General features: G+C 43.7%; 1 protein-coding gene and 1 long non-coding RNA gene across 3 annotated transcripts in view; one reads left to right on the plus strand and one right to left on the minus strand.

The window, feature by feature from the left end:
* Positions 1 to 10,075, minus strand: part of LOC132152967 (Krueppel-like factor 7) — a 40,314-nt gene extending 30,239 nt beyond the window's left edge. For both annotated transcript variants that reach the window (XR_009436603.1, XM_059562012.1), the window contains exon 1: positions 9,606 to 10,075. Coding sequence is in view for 1 of the 2 variants with exons in the window: in XM_059562012.1 (XP_059417995.1) it covers positions 9,606 to 9,707 (102 nt within the window). In the remaining variant the exon portion in view is untranslated. The remainder of the gene's footprint in view (positions 1 to 9,605) is intronic.
* LOC132152969 (uncharacterized) lies at positions 1,668 to 16,820 on the plus strand. The gene is made up of 6 exons (XR_009436605.1): positions 1,668 to 3,088; positions 11,869 to 11,929; positions 12,019 to 12,124; positions 14,682 to 15,419; positions 15,576 to 15,918; positions 16,035 to 16,820. It is a non-coding gene; the product is annotated as an uncharacterized LOC132152969 (long non-coding RNA).
* Positions 16,821 to 21,493: the final 4,673 nt, after the last annotated feature.

Genomic DNA, 21,493 nt, shown 5'->3' on the forward strand with positions numbered 1-21,493 from the left:
GTGCACACACACAGCAGTGAACACACACACACTGTGAACACACACCCAGAGCAGTGGGCAGCCATTTTATGCTGTGGCGCCCAGGGAGCAGTTGGGGGTTCAGTGCCTTGCTTAAGGGCACCTAAGTCGTGATATTGCCAGCCTGGGACTTGAACCCACAACACTAGGGTTAGGAGTCATACTCTTTGACCACTAGGCCACAACTTCCCCAACAAATTGCAACTCCGCAATCTCTTAAATCTTTATATGCTGCAATACTACTATTTCTCACAATGTGATGTTATTTAACAATTACAGCTTTATAATTTATCACATAATTTGACTTTCTCTCTTATTAACTATATCTCACATCTTAATTACAATTAAACTTTTTACACCATATGATTCAGCTTTATCTAAATTTGAAAAGTGGAGCATGCCAGAAATAGTGAACAGGTGGGTCTCACAGCAGACCTCAAGGAGAGACTGCAGTGCCTGCAGATCCTTAGCCAGAGCTATATCAGGTATACAGTATGGCACTTGGCACAATTTACAGAGGGTCTGGCCTGCCTAAAATAAAAGGCTTAAAATAAAGCTTACACAATATGGCTCTTGCACCAGCTTAACAACCACCACCAGGGGCTGTAACCGGCATAATTGTAACCGTACGGCTATTGGGTTGATAAATGGAGAGGATTTTGGCAGTTGTCCATGTGTATGGAGTGACTTTTGGGGCAGGGGGAAGGAAAGGGGGGGCTGCGGGTTCGGGGGGGGTAGTGGAGAATCCTGTCGGTAAACAAGGTCTTGGTTTCCTCCACTGAATAGGAAGTGTTAACTTGCACTTAGAAACTTGCTTTCTAGGGAGAAGAACCGCACACATTCTCTGTTGGTGCTTGATGGTGCGGTCCTGCTTTCTGAACTGTGCTCAAAGTCAGCTCTATTGTGTATTTGCGTAAAGCTTCTCTGCTCACTGGAGCAAAGAGTCAGACTTGTGTGCTCTTCCACATTGCCAGGTTGGACACACACCGGTGCCAGGGGGGCATATGCCCTTTTTATTTTCTCCCCATGTAATTATTGAGAAGAGCTGTTAGTTAGGTGGAGGGCTCTGTGAGGGGGATGTGCGCGAACGCTGCCTACACACCTTTCAACATAAGTGGCACACACCTACTTTGACCTCTACATGAACAGATAGAGTAGCATCACAGATATGTGATTTTACAATTTTAATATTATTCATTATTTTGCATAAAACATCTCAAGTACATAATATGATGATTGTTCCATGAATGTAATGATATGCCTTCTGTTTTGTGCCATACTATAACTCTAGATATGTGTAGGATCTTGTTTTGATTTTGGAAATTGGAACAGCCCACATCATGCAAATTGTACAGTAATCGTTGGCTGTGCTTTAAAAGGTCAGTGACGAACAGGGTCAAACTGGGTGAGAGAGCAAGAAAGAATGATCGAGAGGAGGAAAGAAAATGAGCTACAGGATATGAGCAAGTATAGAGAAACTGGACTGGCACAGCAGGAGGCTGGAGTCATGCCAGGTCATGTGGCCACCAGAGAGAGGGAATATGCAAATGTGCACTTGCACACAAATGTTTGGTTTTCAATCATTGTGGGAACTTTCTACAATTGTTTTTATATTATAAAAGGGCCAATCAAGTATGATTCAGCTGGTAAGTATGCTTACTACTACAGGAATATTAATCAAAATATTATATTAATAAAAATAAAAAAAATAAAAATTGCCCCCATTTGCACTTTAGTAAATTCAGCTAATTTTCAACAAGCCCAGCCAATGTGCATTTATTCCCTTCCAAGTAGTTTCAAGGTCACAAAACATACCCTAAAGGCATTTAATACCTGCTGGAAAAGTACCTGTTGTTGGTCTTAGTGTTTTGAATGGTCCATGTGACCTGTCTTTATTCGCTGTATGTCACCAACACCAAAACAAACAATGAGCTCACTACTCTTGTTTGGCAGCTTGACAGCAGATGTTGGGTGATTCAGACCTGAACTTCCTGCCACTCTGAAACCCAATCTGAAATCACCATCTCCATTTAATCAGATTTGCCAGTAGTGTTGCTACAACATCTGCATGCAAAACAGGACAATTTGCTTCTGATGCAAAGATATCTGGATACAAAGGACTGTGATGTGTACATGTGAGAGTATACTGTGTACTGTACGTTTTTGGGTCTGTGATGTCAAACAAGGTGACGTGGCTTGACTTTGTCATTGGCTAGCTGCAAAATATGAACATTAGACAGGCTAACAGCAGTCTTGGATTTGCCTTGTGCACATTCCCATCTGGACAATGTCAGTGCAGGGAATTTCCAGAAGGTCAAAAGAGGCTAGAAAAAGAGTGCAGGATCATCTCACGTCAAGAACACTTGAATAAACATGAGCGATATCCTTCACTTCCCTCCTCAGCATTCATCTCCGGCTCTTTCCTCTCTCCATTTCTTTATTTTTACCTTGACATTTTGCAGGGCTACTTATAGCTGGTTAGGAGTACACAAAATACCATATTTATTATTCATATAAAATGCCCTCCTGGTTAATGTAACTCTCCCATTTGCAGAATACTGAGTGCTGCAGTCTCAAATAGAGTTGATGTACCATTTGCAATGAGGAAGTATTGATTTCCAATCTGCTGTGTTTTTTCAGGGTGGTGTGAGAGATATCATCAGGCTGTTAGTCGGAGTTTGTATGTGTGTGTGCATTTGCGCTTAGAGAAAAATGGCTGGTTTCTCTCAGCCTGTTAATCAAATCCTTGAGTGGCTAAACTGGATCTCAATCGAGACGAAGGGGGACGACAGACTTCATGCATAAAGATGCATTCCAAACACTCATCTTTCTCTCTTTTTCTCTCTCTGTCCATCCTAGCCTTGTTTTTCGTCTTCATGGGCTGATGGGCTCTTGAGAAAACGGCAGAAAAATGGCCCTCACCATCCTTACCATCCAACAGCTTCTCAATCATTGCCCATGAAAAGCTCTGGATCCCTACAATAAAAAGACCACTTCCATCAGCAATCACTCATAGGCATGGGGATAATTAGCATGTTGGCCCGTCTGCATACTGAATGCGTTGATGAGGGTAGGTGTGTTCAGTTTAACATGTGCTACCACTGGGTAATTTAATAATAACTGTCTATTCTATGCATGTTTTTCTTGTAGAAATACCTAGAATTAATCTGTGGAATTCTGTGAATCAATTGCAGGCTGTGAATCTTCTGCAGTTCCTTAGGCAGCATATACAATCTCACATTTTATTGTGCCCACAGCTATGCATTGCAGGTGGCACACTGTTAGACAAGCAACAGACACCCTCAGTAAAGATAAGCAAGGCCTATTAGTGCCTCAAAGCTTGCATGGCCAGATCAAGAGTGAGATCACTTCCAGTGCTTACTGGAAATGGACAGGCTTTAACGTAATCAGAATACTGCTCAGCAAATCAGTGGTTCTCATAACTGAGCTACAGTGCTTCCTTGAAATGTTGTCACAAGCTTAATATTCAACTCTCATAGCTTACAATAGTGGTCTTGTTTCATACTTATTTCCTTAACAGTTTAATGTTCCTGGCTGTGTTTAAATGCAACACATCTTCCATACACTTCTGTTTATATATATATATATATATATATATATATATATATATATATATATATATATATATATATATATATATATATATATTATATAGATATATATATTTTTTTAGCCCTTGACTTTGTTGTAGGTTGTGTTCTCTGGAGATGCTAATTATCCCCCAGTTTCTCATTTCATCAAACCTACGTTTGACTGTTCAAAAACCTACCAACTGCCAGTTTGATGCTGTCTTTGATCTACCTCTGGCTCTGAGAATAAATTATAGAGCAATTGCCAAATTTCATGGTGTGCGATATTTGGTAAACAGAGCACATGGTGTATATGCAGGTGAGCTAGGGCTGTGCTTCAAATGCTAATGATCTTGTAAAGACGTTTCACCTTAATGTAGTAACTTGAAATCACAGAATAATAGTTAAGTCAGATACTTTTTTTTCTGTGTAATTTACACAGCTAGGCCTAGTTGTTTATTAGGTGCCCCAGACCTGTCATGCAAGCTTGTGGTTACAGCTTTATTTTAACAAAGAGATGGAATGCAACATGAAATTGATGTGTTGCTTCAGAAACAGGCTGTGTTAAAGTCATAGTATGAACTTTAATCAAACGTTACAGGAAAATGTGACTGAAAGGTCCCTACAACAAAGTAAAACCTGTTCAGCCCTACACATGAAAGACCCTGCTGCACCCTCACTTATCACCTAATTACTGTCAGCTTACTGGGGGCTGACTGATCTGCTGTTTGGCACTCCGCTTTTGCTGTACTCACTCATAATATTTATATGAGCAATTATATTTGAGCTACAGTTTTTTATTTTTTTTATTTAAGTAGTAGTCGTGTATCTGTCTTTATCCGTCTAAGTATACATGACACAAAGTGTAACCAAATATTTAAAGGATTATATACACACGTTGCACCTTTGGAGCAAGTCTACTAAGTTAAATTGTAGTCAAATAATTGTGTATACATGCTGGAAGGAAGCTGAGGTACAATTGCATAATCCAGTCTGTTAGTCCAACTTTTCACAAATCTAATATGCTAATATTATTTAAATCTAACTTCAGTGACTAAACATTGACACAAAATTTTTAAAAAGACAAATCATTGCACAGTGCATGTAAATGACTGCACACCCCAAAATCTAAAACACAGGAGAGATATAGGTAGGCGGGAAGAAAACCAGACAGCTCTTTTGTAATCTCAGACGATGACTTGACAGTGATTCAAAGTGTATACCTAAACCCATATAGCACTTGATTTTGACCCGTCTAGTCACTGGCAGGGGTAGCATTCAGAAAATTCCCAGAACAATGGGTTGGCTAATGATGTCACACCGATACCAACACAGTAGTGACTTATGAGTGTTGTCTGCTCCCTGATCCCTGTCCCCTTTCCATTGTGGCTAAAGTAATGTACTGCCAACATATGGTGCTTTTTCATGGCGTGGTACGACTCGCCTCAGTTTGGGTTTCCACTGCAGTTTAGTACCGCTATAGAGTGAGCTGGTTTATTCACGTTATTCATGTTGTTATAGTTGCGTCATTTTTGGGTTGTTAAAAAAGGTGCGCTCATTCAAAACGGTTTCTTTCACCTCTTCGCTGGCTGTGCTGATTTAAATCTAGTGGTTCTTTTGTATTTGTGTCGCAAGTTCAGTGACGCAGGTAGTGACGATTCTCTCCAGCCAATCAGTGATCAGCTGAGTTTACATGTCACGTTTTGGCAACAGTACGGTTCACTTGGAACCTCAACCGAGGCGGTACTAAAAAAAAGTACCAGGTACCAGGTCGACTGTACCCAGTCGAAACCCCCCAAAAGTGAACCGTACCGATCCGTACCTTGCTGAATTATGCAGTGGAAAAGCGCCAATAGTGACTAATGAAGCCTGTAGACTGGTTTAGCAGGGGTCACTGCAGGGCCGGTAGGATGGGCATGGGAGGTGTCAAAGTTGTCAAGCCTCTACAGATGCAATGCATATCTTCTTAAGATAACTTTCTGATGGCTTATTTATCTTGACGTGGGAGTCCTTATGTTTCAACAAATGCCTGAGCATCAGCATGTGCTGATAGACCTGTTAACACTTCAATGTGGGGCCGGTAAAACAGGTTTAAGACTGAATTTCAAGGTGGTTCCCTCAGAGTATGGTCAACAAGTGAGGACATCGCCACTGACAAAATTCAGGTTGTTTCAGAAAACACAAAGCTTTGAAGGAGTACAAGGAAACTTCTTTGGCTGAACCTGCGAGTCTCTCAGGAAATAAGGAGGAGCTTAAAACAGTATCTTGGGTCTCTGAAGACATCTCAATACTACCAATAGCTCCACAGCTTCAGGGGAGTTTTCTTTGGTGCTGTCAACAAGCTAATGTGTTTGCCCATTACTTTGATTTCCTGGAGCTTTACCAGTTGCAGAAAGAGACAAGAAAAGGGCCTTGAGAATCCTCTGTGCTGTCAGAAGGTATACTATGAGAAAGCAGCTGTGTTCCTCAGGGTATTACATAATGCACATTTCAGTGTTCACTGACCAGAGAAAGTTTGAATGCCTTCAGCTGATACAAGCTCAATGTGGACAGCGAAGGAATGTGATAAAGGGATGGATGGCCAACTGCCTATACACCATAGGCTGCAGGGGGAAATTATCAAGAAAGCATAGGGGCAAGCTAGTGAAGATGGAGGGCTCCTACAGTCCCGGTGTGGAACCTCCATAGGAGCATTGACGTAGCCCAGCTCAATGATAATGCATTTTTAATGGTATTATGTAAATATGCCACCTCTTTCCCAGCCCCCATCCACTGACCCAACTATCCAGTCCTTTGTTTCAAAAAGTTACTGGTCTGTGAAATGCAAAAAATCACAGCACAGAATATGCAAGCAGTTTGATTCATTATCTTGTCAAACTGGGCTTCTCTGGGACAGACCGAGCTCAACGTTTGCACCACCTTCACCTCAGAAAGCTGTTGCCTTCAGCTAGTCTCTGGGGCTTACATGACCCTGCCCAGACGTGTTCCAGTTCTACTGACTGTGATGTGTTTCTGTGGGTTAGTCGTCTGCCCTCCAGCTGCCAGTGAGCTTTGAGAAGTTCACCACATCTCAGATTCTATTTCCCAACCTTTTAGCATGAAAGCTATTGATAGAACATGGGGGGGGGGGGGGGATTATCAGGACAACCAGGTCTCGTGGGTTCGGACTGCAACACTTACAGTTGTAGTCATACAAAAGGTTTGAGATAGGTACAAAACAGTCAAACCCTGATTCTGAAATTATAACAAAGTAATTTGGAATTACTGATGCTGATAAAAAAACTTTCCAAACAAAATGCTTGATGAAGAGAAGAGTTCTGTAAGGACAGGTCTGCCAGACTTTGTAGCCAAAGAGACAGAGAGTGACCCATTTTCGCTGTGACCCACAAAAAGGTCTGCTTGTCAGAGGACGACACACCAACAAAGGCCCACGTGGTGCACTAGCTGATGGAGGACAGATGGATGGATGCAGACAAACAGACTCAGCCCTCCAACCCGTCTCTTAGGTGATCCTTACTAATTGGGCAGGCTGCCTTGATTGCCTCTAATGGTGTTGTTTACTGCCTCTGTCTCATTCCCCAGGCCGCTCCACCTGCTCTTCCAGCCTCCAGTGAGGAGCTCTGAGAGTCGTACTGGGTGGCACTGCTTTGAAAGGGGGGTGAGAGCCTACAGGGGCTCTCTTGTTGCACAAACAGCCGCTCTTTGAATTAACCTCACTTGTAGGTCACTGCCGAAATAATCCCTCCCTTCTCTGCCCCAAGAAAGGTTGGCGAGCTGTGATTACAGTGAGCCGCCCGCTCTGTCTTTTCCCTCTGTGTTTTTTTTCTCTTTTTTTCTGGATCTCTTCTTGAGAGTGAAAGAGAGAGTGTCTTTGTTCAAGTTGGAGGAGACGGTGCCAGCAGCCAGCGTCCCTCGTGGGGAATGGATGCAGTGCACGTCAGGCCCCGGGAGAACTTCATCACGTTCGACAGATAACCTCTCGACATCCCTGAGCACATCACCTCCGTAATCCTCCCCTCCATGGCCCCTGCACCCCATCCCTTGTCTCCACCTGAGCTCTGAAACTCAATTCACCCATATCGCATCCATTAAGGTCTGATTCATGCTCCACTCGCAAGGGGCTGAGCAGAGCTATCCATCTTGTCTCGTGCTCAAAATGTGCTGTTTACCTTGCACTGACAGATCTAGGGCTATATTTAAAACTAACCCAACCTGTAAAAGCATGAAACTTTAACTGTGATGTCACTCAAAGAAAAAGACTTTATATTTACCTGTCTATAGGGAGGCATTTTTTCTCTTCATGCTCACTTTGTTGTCATCCAATTCAACTTTTTTTTTTCCATTTCCATGTGGCTGTTCCCCTCCTCTTCTAATTCAAGCTGATACTCTCTCTGCTGTCTCTAAACTGTCTTTGCCAGTGGCATATGAGCACATCTTCAGGTTGTACAACAGTTGTTCAGCTTGTTTTCTTTCGAGTCATCATTAGGCTGGTAAAATAATCTTAATTCTGTCTCTCTTTGTTTCACTTCATAGAGCAGTAGGAGTAAAATAATCTTACTGCTACACATCTTGCTCGCCTTCTCTTGCGATTTCTCTCATGCACTTGGGCAAAGAGTTGTAAAGCTCTAGTGTAAACCATGTGTGCTTGGGCATCCAGTTCACGACACCAAATGGAATCTGTGCCCCATGTACACACAGGAACCATTGTTTGATATAATATGATATGAGTTAATTAATGTCAAAATTAGAAGATGAATCGGACCCGTTTGTCTTCCTGCATGACATATTACTGATCTAATCATCGAGATGAGATTGCCAGACCTTATTTTTCTTCTATACTCATGCCAATATCTCTGTTTTTGCATTTGCTACCAGATAATATTTGTGTTGGTGTAGAAGGGCCAGTTGGATTGCCAGTAGGGGCAGATCTGTTTCAAGTTCACACACCAGTGATAAATAACCATTCTCTGCATTTCCCTGCAGTTGAGCACATGGAATGGCAATGAGCAGAAGGCAGCCAGTGCATGCGTGCAGACGTCCGTCCTCACATCCATTACCAGATGTCCAGACCTCAAATCATAAATCTTCGCATTAAATTGCTGATTATTGGTTTAATTTACGGTACTTCCAAATCCTGTTGTTGTTGTATTTGACTACTAAAACAGTTATTGCCCAAGAACACAAAGCAATTGATTTGCATTGATCATATAAGGACCACATCACTTAAAAACATGACTCTAACAGATATTTCCCAATATGCACATATGTGCATCACTTTCAAATAATCCTGAAGTTGTAAGTGGGATGTCATAAAAACATAAAACACTACTATTATCATTGATTATCTGTACCCTTAAAAGAGTCAGCAAATTGTCATACAGATGCACAACAGTTCTCGGCAGAGGGATGCATCTTCCTCACATCCACTCACGCGCGCACCCTCGCGGCGGAGGTAATACATAATACATAACGATCGGGGAACACGAAGTAATCTGACAAGATGCAAATGCATTATTTAAGAAGTCGCTTATTGTTAGCCAAGCCCTTATTTTTTTTCTGGCCACATTACGTCCGCCTTAACAAAACGCCATTCAGTCAGTTCCAGTTAGAATTATCCTTTAGTGCACATGAATCCACTCATGTGTGATTCTGTCATTGACATCTCGTTTGCCTTGAGTCTACAGCAGAGAAGTGTATTAAATATGCATGTCATTCCTTAAAGCATATTATAGATTATTCTTCTAACTAATAAACATTTTTCTCTCGGTTAAATAAAAAGACCCGAGTTCTAGCCATGCTTTAGCGTGAAAGAAGCAAAACAACACTTGCATCACTACAAAACCACCACGCGAAAATAATTTGGACAAGGAAAACAGCGTGTTTGGGCATAAGCGCGCAGTGTGAAGTTGTGAATGTTTCCATTAGATACATGTGCGCTTATGCACGGCTTATTAATACGAACTAACAGTCCAAGTAGTTACGCGCAAACTCTCTCACCTGCTGCCAGTTCTCCTCCAGCGACGGCATCGCCGAGAAGTAGCCCGTGTCGTGCACCAGCTGAAGTTCCTGAAAAATACTGTAATTCGCCAACACGTCCATGTTGATGCTCAAAAGTGTTGCTTTGTTCCTCAAGTATAATTTGTTTCCTTCTCAGCCTAATGTCAAATGAAAAAGAAGGCTTCAAATCCTCCGTGAAGTGTGGTTTAAAGCTGATAATTTAAAGCGCTGAGGAAAAGGAAGGTAAATAAAAAATAATTCTTGTCACTTAATTGCAATCCCCGCGAACTCTCAGATCCTCAGCCTGGGAGTGGGATGCAAACTCGGTGACATCAACTGTCCACCTATTTCCGCATTGTCTCTGTCTCTTTTGCGTTGTAAATTCCAGGTAGCCTTTCTCTTGTATGCCGTGGATCACCAAGGCAAGTTGCGGGGCTCGCTGTCTAGCGAGCGAAAGGAAGCCAAGGGAACAGAGGGGGCGTGGTTTGTTGTCAATCAATTCCGTGCGTGACCATATACGGTAAATAGGGTTGATGATCTCACTGGCGCCCACTAAGGCGGTGCTTAAATTGCCAAAGAGGAGGAGTATAATTTGAATACTCTAGCGCGATTGGCTCATGACACCTGTCAATCGGGCCGTAGAAGGCAGTAGAAGTCGAGCTATTTTTAGAGCGCTATATAGCAGCAGCAGCGCGCTGTCGCTCATACTGCCAGAGAGAACGAAAGAAACAGAAGTAGAAGTTGTAGTTTGTAACGTGAAGTAATTCTACGCCTTTATGAAGTAATTTCAGTTAGAAATGATACATTACTGGTAACTTACATCACAGAGCTGCCGATAATGTTGGAAACAGTAGTTCAGAAAATTAGAATGACCTTGTGATGTAATAGTTTGGCACAAGAAAATACAGAAATAAAAAAGTGTGGAGATCCTCGATATTCCACAATTACTAGGATTAGCTGGTTCGCAGACACGATCAGGCCATATTTTGATTTTGAAATAAGAGGCTTAGCACATAGAAATGAGAGTTTAGCTCCTCTGATGGCGCAAATTACCTCAACGAACATCTGTAAATGCAACTCTTTCTTCAATTGATGGCATTGATTTGCAATACTGATCTTGTTATTGTTGTGTTAAGGGTAATTGACTCATCAGGATGTTTTTCATCCCTGTGGGCAAGTCAGAAGCACTTCTAAAGCAGTTAATTCCTGAAATCCATATAATCAAAGCCTTTAAAATAATAATAATAATAAAAAAGTATAATATTTCAGAATAATGACTTTTGCCCATGGCAGTGCTGTATAACTGACCTTCATAGCTGTGCTTATATTTTGTCTACATGGGCTCTACAAGTAAGCTATTCAGTGTATAACGGTGATTGAAACTCATATATAAAATTATTTGATAAGTAGTAATGAAATGACTGAAATAATGTCCAAGGCAAGCAATCTTTATCTTATAACAATCAATGTACATTATACTTATTTATTGTGAAGTATGGATAGACTTCTGTCCATCTTCAGGTGACAGCATGGAGATTATTTCTACTTTTTTTGTTTTGTAAAACATATTTTCCTCCAAATGAAGTCTTATTCACACTTTCGTTGTTAACAGATAAATCCTTCAGTATATAAACTTATGATATTTTTAGTATGTTGTGGTTCTGGTATTTTTGGTGCATTTTGAATTCAACTGACCTTGCCCTGTTTTACTAGAAGTTGCTATTATTACTTTGGAAATCGAACAGTTTCCATTTAAATTAATTAGTGACATATGGCAATTAAATTACTATAATCTGTGGACTGAGTGAGAGAAAATGGCATGATGAAGAACCACTTAATTACATGTTTGATTAACAAAGCAAATGCTACATTCAATAATTAAAATTCTGATAGCACAACAGCGGCCAACACAGGTTTATTATTCACTCTTGAAATCAGTATAAACTTAATCTGCTCTAGTTAGCTATAGTTCATAAGAAAGTTTGCTGTAAATTTAAAACTGCAAATACACCCCCCGACCTTGTTGTCACACATACCAAATAACATATTTATATAAAATTACTGACAGGCAGTTGAAAAGTGTAAGCCTGTCTCTGCAATGTGAAAGAGTGTTTTAGTTCTAGTGAGTAATTGAGTTTGTGTTGTGCTGTCTGTCTCTTCTGTCACATTCCCAGTGGACATTGGTCTTTGTCTCTGTGGAGTACCAGGGCAGATGGTTGCTAGATTGGCTGTTTTAAGACATTTTCCCCATTGATTTTTACAGGTCTTCCTGCCAGAGAGAATTAGTCAGAGTGGGGGTTGGATGGAGGGGAGGAGGCTACTCTGTAAGACAAACTATCCCGTCTATATCCAGAATATACACTGTAAGATATGCAGCTGAATGTCGAAGTGCATGTGATTATCTCCTCTACAGACCCATGCAGCGGGTCACATGCTGGGGGACAAGACAGAGTCCTGCCTCCTCCTAACTGGCCAGAGAGCTCTACCGAGGGACAGAGGATGCTGGAAAGAAGAAGCAGGTTTGTGCTTTGGTGTTATTGCACAGCGGGTTGAGGTTCAGGTGTGAGTCTGCCAGGCTCGGTGGCACAGCTGGGCAGTGTGAGCCCTGATGACTGGCTCATCGCTCCCACCAATGGCTAACCCTCTGTCTCACCAAGTCTGAAACAGCTGGTTCCCACTGAGCCTAGCCCTGACCGGGGCAAATCCTGCACCTTCCAAACTGGGCCATGGACAGGGAATAAAACACACTCAGGGTGCCCCGCAGTTCCTGCCTCACACATTTACCTTGGAGACTGGAGCATTACATTTTAAAGGCTGTATGATTTTTATGCTTAGACACAACTACATGCCAGATTCATGATACATGTAGTAGTGTCTAAGCATAAGATATTATTCTTCTTGACTTCATACTCAGATATTAATAGTTATTTTTATATTCTTTTTTTTAAATTCTCATATTGTTTTGCACTTTTATGAATTTCTTTATTATGTGGAGCACAAATGAAGAATTTTAACACTGCTATTTAACTATTCACTGAAAATATGGTATTGTATGAGGTTATATTTTTTTTTCCAATTTTGACTTGCTGTGCCTACATTTCCACTGGCCCTATTATAAAATAAGGATACTGAGTAAATTGATAAATAATAATAGAAATAATTATGTAGCAACATAAAAACTTCATATTCATCGGGAAGAAGGAGGCGGGAACCGGCAGACAATCAAATCAAACTTTAATTACAAAATAAATACAAAACAGCGCGTCAGCCCCTCACGGACGACTGACGCTCACAAATAAAAACCAAACACAACTAAAGCCCAGGCTTGGTCCTCTCTCGTCCGTCACTGTCTTTGCTCCGGTTTTATATCCCTCCATCTCCTCCGTGGGACTCGAGACCGGTGGGTCGAGCAGGTGTCGCTCATTTCCAATCACTCCACCGGCCTCGCTCCTGTTCCCACGTCTCTCGGCCCCGCCCCACTCGTCACATACCCCCATTGCCCCTCGAAGGCTGGGGGGTACCCTCGAGACTGCGCTCTACCCCCCACTCCCTCCGGGGGGGACAGCTCATGGGGACCTGCGGGAACCTGGGGGTAGGACAGACGAGGCGAGAGAAAAGGAGATGGAAGGATGAGGAGCGACAGAGACGAGAGAGGGGAGAGAGGACAGAGGAGAAAAAAAATTCGGTTCGCAGACGCACTGCTGCTCGGCCCTCCACCAGCTGGGTGATCTCCTCCGCGGTGCCTGGCGGTGGCACTGGATGGCCCTCAGTGGACGGCACGACACTCCTCCACCGCCCGGTAGACGGCTCCTCCGGTTTTGGGCAGCCGGCAGGAGACCCCGTTCCCTGCTCCTCCCCATTCTTGGCGGATGGCAGCAGGCTCCGGCCCACTGGCGAACGGCACCGACTCCTCCGCTCCCTCATGGACGGCAGCTGCCCCTCCACATCACGGGCGGCCGGCAGCGAGCTTGCCCGTCCCCGGCAACTCACTCCAGCCCACCGCCTCGAGCGTCCATGGCGGCACACTCCCTCGCCTGCTCGATGGCACCGCGGATTCACCACAGCGGCGAGGGATCTTCAGCAGCGCGTCCCTCCTTCTCCCGGGTTTCGGCACCACTGTAGCAAATGAAACTCCATGATCACAGGACGAAGGAGGCGGGAACCGGCGGACAATCAAATATAAACTTTAATTCCAAAATAAAGACAAAACAGCGCGTCAGCCCCTCACGGACGACTGACGCGCACAAATAAAAACCAAACACAAACTAAAATCCAGGCCTGGTCCTCTCTCATCCTTCACTGTCGTCGCTCCGGTTTTATATCCTTCCATCTCCTCTGTGGGACTCAAGACCGGTGGGTCGAGCAGATGTCACTCATTTCCAATCACTCCACCGGCCTCGCTCCTGTTCCCACATCTTTCGGCCCCGCTCCACTCGTCACAAATTAATACAAAAGTTTCGTTCTAGATTTTTTTTTTTCTTCTTCACAAAAACAAAAACAAAAAACAAAATGACAACAAGCTGAAATTATGCAATTATAATTAGCTTAATTTCATCATTTCACAAACACAGTTGCTGGAAAATCTCATACGATAGAAATCACTGATTGGTTTGTATTTTTCATTGCATTTGTACTGATGCTTTATGTTGGCCAGCTAGATTACATTATCTTCGCAACAAACTGACTGAATCTGCAACAACAATGTATAAAACTTTACAGAAAACCAAATATGTGAGGTTGCAAGACATAAAAATGTATAAGATGTACAAGATCAATAAACAATGTTATTATTTAAGAACTATCTTATGTCTTCAGAAGACTGGGAATGTAACCCACTAGTCATATGGATTACTTTTATGGTGCTTTTTTATGGAAAAGAGCAGCATGAACTTTCTTAGAACACAACTGGAAATAATGCTAGAATTATATTTTTAAGGTGAACTGCTCTTTTAAACGGTGTTTTTAATCAAGACATCATCAGCATCTCTGATTTGTGGGTGTTATGTTGATTATCCTGCTTTGCATGGTCCTAAATTAGCCGTGTTTCACTGTTATTGTTTTTCCCTTGCTGCCAAGGTGACATCATGTGAATCTGCCGCTGCTTGGATAGTCATGGCAACTGATCTGTACTTGTATAAACACATGGGGCTGACTCTCCTCCCCTGCGGTCCCTCGTGCCACCAGGATTCTCACAGATCCTAGCAGCTACAGGGTTGTACCATTACTGCTCCATGCTGCTTCACACACTCACAGGGGAGAGCCTGGCGCCGCTTCTGTCTGTACAGCCGGTCTAACTCCCAGAGCAACTCCTACCAGCGGACCCCGGGGCGCTCTTCACCCAACACCCCTCTTCGACGACATCCCCCCAGACTCCAGCACTTACATCACAGCCCTCCACCCTCTCATCTGTGACCTGTGATCACACTTGACTTTCTGTCGTCTTTTTAAGTGTTCTTGCACAGCGGGCACTTACGGATTCAAGCTCACAACGCAGTAGAGTCGCTCGCAGCATAACATAAATGTTAGTGAGATGAAATCGGAAGGCAAACACAGACTCATTTTTAGTTATGATGAATCCTGCTTTCTCAGTTGTGACAACACAAGCTTACCATGATAAGACAATAGTTGTATTTCATGCACCGCACAGTGTTTTACAAGCGTATTAATTTGTCATCAACGATTTCAGATAAGACACCAGACTTTCTTTTGGTTATAGATCAAACCCCAGTCGGCAAAGCAGCGGTCGCCGATATGGCAGGGAATCAGAGGAGAATTTAAGAGGTTGCAGCATGAGATCATAGGAGTCACACTGAGGTAGGAATGAAATTATTTCACTAGTGGGAATTGTCCCAATTAGGTTGGACTGGAGCTCTGCCACTGAGATGAAAACGTCCACTTGCATTAGATTTGGCCCTCCTGTCGTCATCCTGATATTCCCCTTCTCTTGGCCTTGCTTCTTTTTCCGTCTAGGCGCGTGCACTAAAATGACCCTGACCTCTAACGTCTTTGCTCTTGCATGAGAGAAAACCTTTTATGTGGTTTTGGATAGAAGAAGCAAGAGGAGGAGATGAGAAATGAAGAGCACAGCGCCGTCCTTCACCATTATTATTGGGTTTTTGGAGGGGGCTCCAGTATGGCACAAAAAAAAAAGGTCCTCTTTGAAATGAAGGTTTTCAGATTTGGACCCCTTGAGAACAGAATGATTAATTTAGCACAAGGAATAATGCTTTGGATGATAAAGGGAATACATTTATCTTTGCCCTTTCATCCAGACGTCTCTGACTGTGTGTGGGAGAGCCCAGGAAACCTTGAGGTATTGTGTAAATTCAGTCACAATTAAAAAAAACGTAGTGCATGTCTTCGAGAAAACTTGTGTTTTTCATTACCTGAATTGTTAGCCAAACGTGTCTGCTCAACATCACTGTCTAGGCAAATGGAATTGTACAATTTCAGTCTGGAATTCCTCCAAATGAATCCGAAACCGTGAGAATGCGCTGGGGCATCTCTGCTTTAGCATGGATGCAGAGAGAGGGATTCAGTGTAGCTCTGTTGATGTGGTACACTGGGGTGTAATCTCATTAGTATGCTATAAGGCTGACCCGGCAGTGCTCGCCATGTTCACAGCATTATGAGGGAGAGGAGAGTGGGCCGCACAGCCTAGTTTCACATCCATCCATTTGACAAATTTAGAACTCCCTCACACTGTCCCTTCAAACACTCTCCTCCTTTTACATTTTATATATAAGGCCCACATGTTCAGACTGTTATACTGCTCATCTAGTAGTTTTTTTTTTTTTGCATCTAATTTCACTTTTATCTCTCCCTCTTTTATCCCTCCCTGTATCACTATACTTCCTCCATCTTTGTCACTGAAAGCGTGTCTATGAAAGTTTGTTGTCTGTCTCTCTGTCTATCACCTCTCTTCTTTCTCGCGCTTTCTATCTCACACCTTTTATCCTGATCAGTCTCTCTGACTCAATGTTAGTGTGAGAGAATCAAGATAAAAATGCCCAGTAACACATTGAGAGCGAATTGCCTCCCTATACATGTTGGCTTTACCATGTGGAAGTTGCCGCCTTTTCCATCGCATCACCCATGTGTCTTATCTCTGCTCTGCTGTGTGTAAATATTTAAAGAAGGCTCCAGGAGCAGCGCTGGTAGCATCTGTGCAGAGCGCACTTCCCAACTGCCCACACTATCCATAGGCGATATGACGGAAAGCCCAGTGTGCAAATTATAGAATCACTTTGCGGGTGGTCTACATTTTAAAGGAAATTTTATATGATATTTTCCATTTAGGTTTGCTTAAATTGTCTTTGGCATTCCTAGCACATTATCTAACAATCTTATACAAATTCTGTTATCATTTACTCAAGCTCATGCAGTTCCAACCTGCATTACTGTCCAGTCAGTGGGGTCAAAAACAAAATTGCATCCCATTGACTTTCACTGTTCAGACAAAAAAACAGAGACATGCTTCAAAATTTCTTCTTTTAGGTTCCTCTAGAATAAAGTAAGTCATACAGGTTTGAAACGTTGTGAGGGTGAGTATGACGACACAATTTTCATTTCTGGGTGAAATATCTATTTAAAGGTGTTTTATCTCAGATTGGTCTGATAATAATTCTAAGTAGAAGGTGCTCAAGCAGTCTGCTGTTGCTATGGTTACCTCAGGCGAAGACGAAATCTTCAACTTTTGTGTTTGTTGAAAAGTTAGAAAACCATTTTTAATCATGTATTTATATAAGATCCTCCTCCTACCTTTTTGTTTTTACTGCCTTTGGTCCATGCTTTAATTAGCAGAGTCAGACCTCATAATTTGCGCCCTTGGAGAACCCTGGTCTTATCATCATCATGTGTTATGGGCAGGATAAATGAGGTGGGATTTAGGGTGTTCAAAACCACGTCCGCCTTCACTTCTGTGCTGTTACTGATGAGGACTGTGCTGAGCCTCAAGATATGAGACCTGACACTTGCCTCGAATACACACATAAACATTCTTTAAAGCAATATAGTGCTCTTTCAGCCTACAGCCAATGATATTACACCCCAGCCCCCCTGTGCTTGTATGATTTTATTAATAATAGAGAAGAGGCAATATATCCTTTTTCTGTGGAAGGTATATGAGGTTAACCATATTCTCTTGCTAATTCCACGTTGAGATTTTAATAAAGAAAAGATGCATAAGCCAGTGTCATAGAGGCACTGCAGTGCAAATAGCACACAGGGAGGCACGTTTGGCTGAATAGTGATAATAATGGTGGCTGTTACGACTGGTATTTACATAGAATTAAAATGAATGGCTAACGTCCTGGGAATGTGCAAGCATTAAATGTATGCTCACCACTTTGTGTTAGTGAACCGCTTAAAATGCTCCTCAGAGATGCATTTGTGCTTGAATATTTCCAATATTCTTATGTAAGTTGCTGTCGATATGGAAGGTAGAAACATTATGTGGTGACAGTAGCTCAAAATAGCTTGTTAATGGAGCAGCTACAAAATTTTTGGTGTCAGTTATTGTTGTAGTGAAACCTATATTATTCTGTTTATGTAATATTAAATTGCACACATGCAAAAATGTGTACTTTCCTAATTAGTCCTTCCATTTAAAAAAAGAGTAATATTTAAGTAGATTATTCTCATTTTATAGATTGAGTTTATTATGTAAAGGCATTTTTAGGACCTAAATTCACATTTAGTTTTCTTAGTGGTATTATATATATATATATATATATATATATATATATATATATATATATATATATATAAGTCTCAACAAATTCTTTTCAATCTTTTCAACAAATTCAAGTTCCTTTTCAGGAACTCGAGCTGCGTCGAAACGCTTTTGGGGAACGTCCCTGACGAGACCGACTCTGAATATCGTGTGCCATCAGTCCATCGGAAAGGCGTGACGTCACGGGCGGGGTGACGTAGCGACCAGGAAGCTATAAAAGCACGTGCCGTGCAGCTGGCTTCAGCTTCGAATCTGTCAGCAAGCGCTCTGTGTGTGCATGTCAAAGTCTGTCCTGTTGGTCCTATTTATTGTTGTCTGTCCCTTAGCCATTAAAAGATCGCTAAAACAGCTCAATATGCCGAAACAAAAGCAAAGACCTTTTTGGTGGAAAGACAATAGTCGGCATCTTGCAGGCTCTGGTTATGGAACAAAAAGTGAATACCCTTTTTAGGAAGGAGGCCATCGAGGTGGTCCCTCCTCTAGTCAGGGAGTCCGGGTTTTATAGCCGGTATTTCATAGTTCCAAAGAAGGATGGGGAGTTGCGTTCGATCTTAGACTTATGTCATCTAAACCTCTCAGTAATGTCACTGAAGTTCAAAATGCTCACTGTGAAACAGATTGTAGCCCAAATCAGATCCGAGGACTGGTTTGTCACAATAGATCTCAAAGACGCATACTTCCATATCCATCCTTCCACAACACAGGAAGTTTCTGAGGTTCGCTTTCGGGGGCAAAGCTTATCAATATCGAGTACTTCCCTTTGGCCTCGCACTCTCACCCCGCACGTTCACGAAATGTATGGATGCGGCTCTGGTATCCCTCCGTATGCAGGGCATCCGCATTTTAAATTATATTGACAATTGGTTGATCCTAGCTCAATCAGAGCAGATGGCGGCTCGACATCGAGATGTCGTTCTCGCACACATGGGGGAGCTGGGTTTGAGACTAAACGCCAAGAAGAGTGTACTTTCTCCAGTTCAGAGAACCACCTATCTAGGCGTAGTGTGGAATTCGACCACGATGCAGGCACGCTTGTCTCCTGTTCGGATCGAGTCGATCCTCACATCAGTCGAGAGAGTCAAAGAAGGCCAGTCACTCACTGTCAAACAATTCCAGAGATTGTTAGGGCTGATGGCAGCTGCGTCCAACGTGATACCTTTTGCCCTGCTGTACATGAGACCCCTACAGTGGTGGCTCAAGTCCAAGGGCTTTTCCCCGAGGGGAAATCCACTTCGAGTTATCAAGGTCACGCGGCGGTGCCTTCGTGCCTTAGACATGTGGAGGAAACCTTGGTTCTTGAATCAGGGCCCGGTGCTGGGAGTTCCTTGTCGCCGTGTAACGCTAGCGACAGATGCGTCCCTCACCGGTTGGGGTGCGGTCATGAGCGGCCACCCTGCCCGCAGTCTGTGGAGTGGTCGCCATCTAACATGGCACATCAATTGCCTAGAGATTCTAGCGGTCTATCGAGCATTGAAATATTTCCTCCCAGACCTGAGAGGTCACCATGTGTTGGTGCGCACCGACAACACATCAGTGGTCTCTTATATCAATCACCAGGGGGGTCTGCGTTCGCGCCCCTTGTACAAGCTGGCACACCAGATCCTTCTGTGGTCCCAGGGCAAACTCCTCTCGATCAGAGCAGTGTATATTCCTGGGAGATTGAATGTGGGAGCAGACATACTGTCGAGACAGGGGCCGAGGCCCGGGGAATGGATGCTTCACCCCGAGGTGGTGAAGCAGATATGGAGAGTATTTGGCACAGCCCAGGTGGACCTCTTTGCAACTCAGGAGACATCGCAATGTCCCCTCTGGTTCTCTCTAGTTCATCCAGCTCCTCTGGGACTGGACGCTATGGTACAGACCTGGCCGAGGCTTCGTCTGTACGCTTTTCCCCCTATCGCTCTGCTCCCGGGAGTTCTGGCGAGAGTACGCCGGGACGGGGCCCGTCTACTACTAGTAGCCCCGTTCTGGCCGGGCCGAGTATGGTTCTCAGATCTAGTCTCGCTCCTCGACGGCTCTCCGTGGGAGATACCGATCAGGACAGACCTACTCTCACAGGCGCAGGGCACGATAATTCACCCTCGCCCGGAGTTGTGGAAGCTGTGGGTGTGGCCCCTGAGGGGGCACAGCTGTTAGCAGCTGGTCTCTCAACCGAGGTTGTTGAGACCCTACTCCAATCCAGAGCTCCCTCTACGAGGAAACTGTACGCCCTGAAGTGGAAGCTCTTCACTTCATGGTGCAGAGACCGCCAGCTTGACCCAGCAGACTGCCCAGTTGGTATAGTTCTGGAGTTTTTACAAGCCAGGCTCTCTGCGGGGTTATCCCACTCCACCTTAAAGGTTTACGTGGCGGCCATAGCTGCTTTCCATGTCCCTTTCAATGGTCAGTCAGTGGGTAGACACCCCCTAGTTACACGTTTCCTCCGCGGTGCGCTGAGGCTGAGACCTCCAGTACGATCCCGTGTTCCCCCCTGGGATTTGGTTGTGGTTCTAGAGGCTCTTTGTAAAGCTCCATTCGAGCCAATACAAGATATCTCAGATAGACATCTGACACTTAAAACTGCCCTGTTACTGGCAATCACCTCACTAAAGAGAGTTGGAGATCTTCAGGCCCTTTCGGTGGCCCCTACTTACTTAGACTTTGCCCCTGGTATGGCCAAAGCATTCTTATACCCTCGAGCGGGTTACGTTCCGAAGGTTCCCTCTGTTACACCACAACCTATCGTACTGCAGGCCTTCTGTCCTCCTCCCTTTCGGGAGCCAGGCCAAGAGAAGCTAAACTATATGTGTCCAGTGCGAGCACTGGACGCATACGTCCACAGAGCTGCCCTGTGGAGAAAATCAGACCAATTGCTTGTTTGCTACGGTCCTTCTACCAAGGGTTCTCCTGCCACCAAGCAGACCTTAGTCGTTGGATAGTCGAGGCTATCAACGTCTCCTATGAGTCCTCTGGTCTTCCCCCTCCTTTGGGGGCCAAGGCTCACTCTACTCGTGGTATGGTGGCCTCCAAGGCCTTCTCAGCAGGTGTGTCCCTCTTGGACATCTGCAACGCTGCGGGGTGGTCCACGCCCTCCACATTTGTCCGATTTTATGATCTTGACATGCGAGCCACGCCGGGCTCTTCTGTTCTCTCGTCTTAGCTGTGCTCTTTTGAC

This window comes from Carassius carassius, chromosome 11, assembly GCF_963082965.1.
Source record: "Carassius carassius chromosome 11, fCarCar2.1, whole genome shotgun sequence".
NCBI lineage: Eukaryota > Metazoa > Chordata > Actinopteri > Cypriniformes > Cyprinidae > Carassius > Carassius carassius.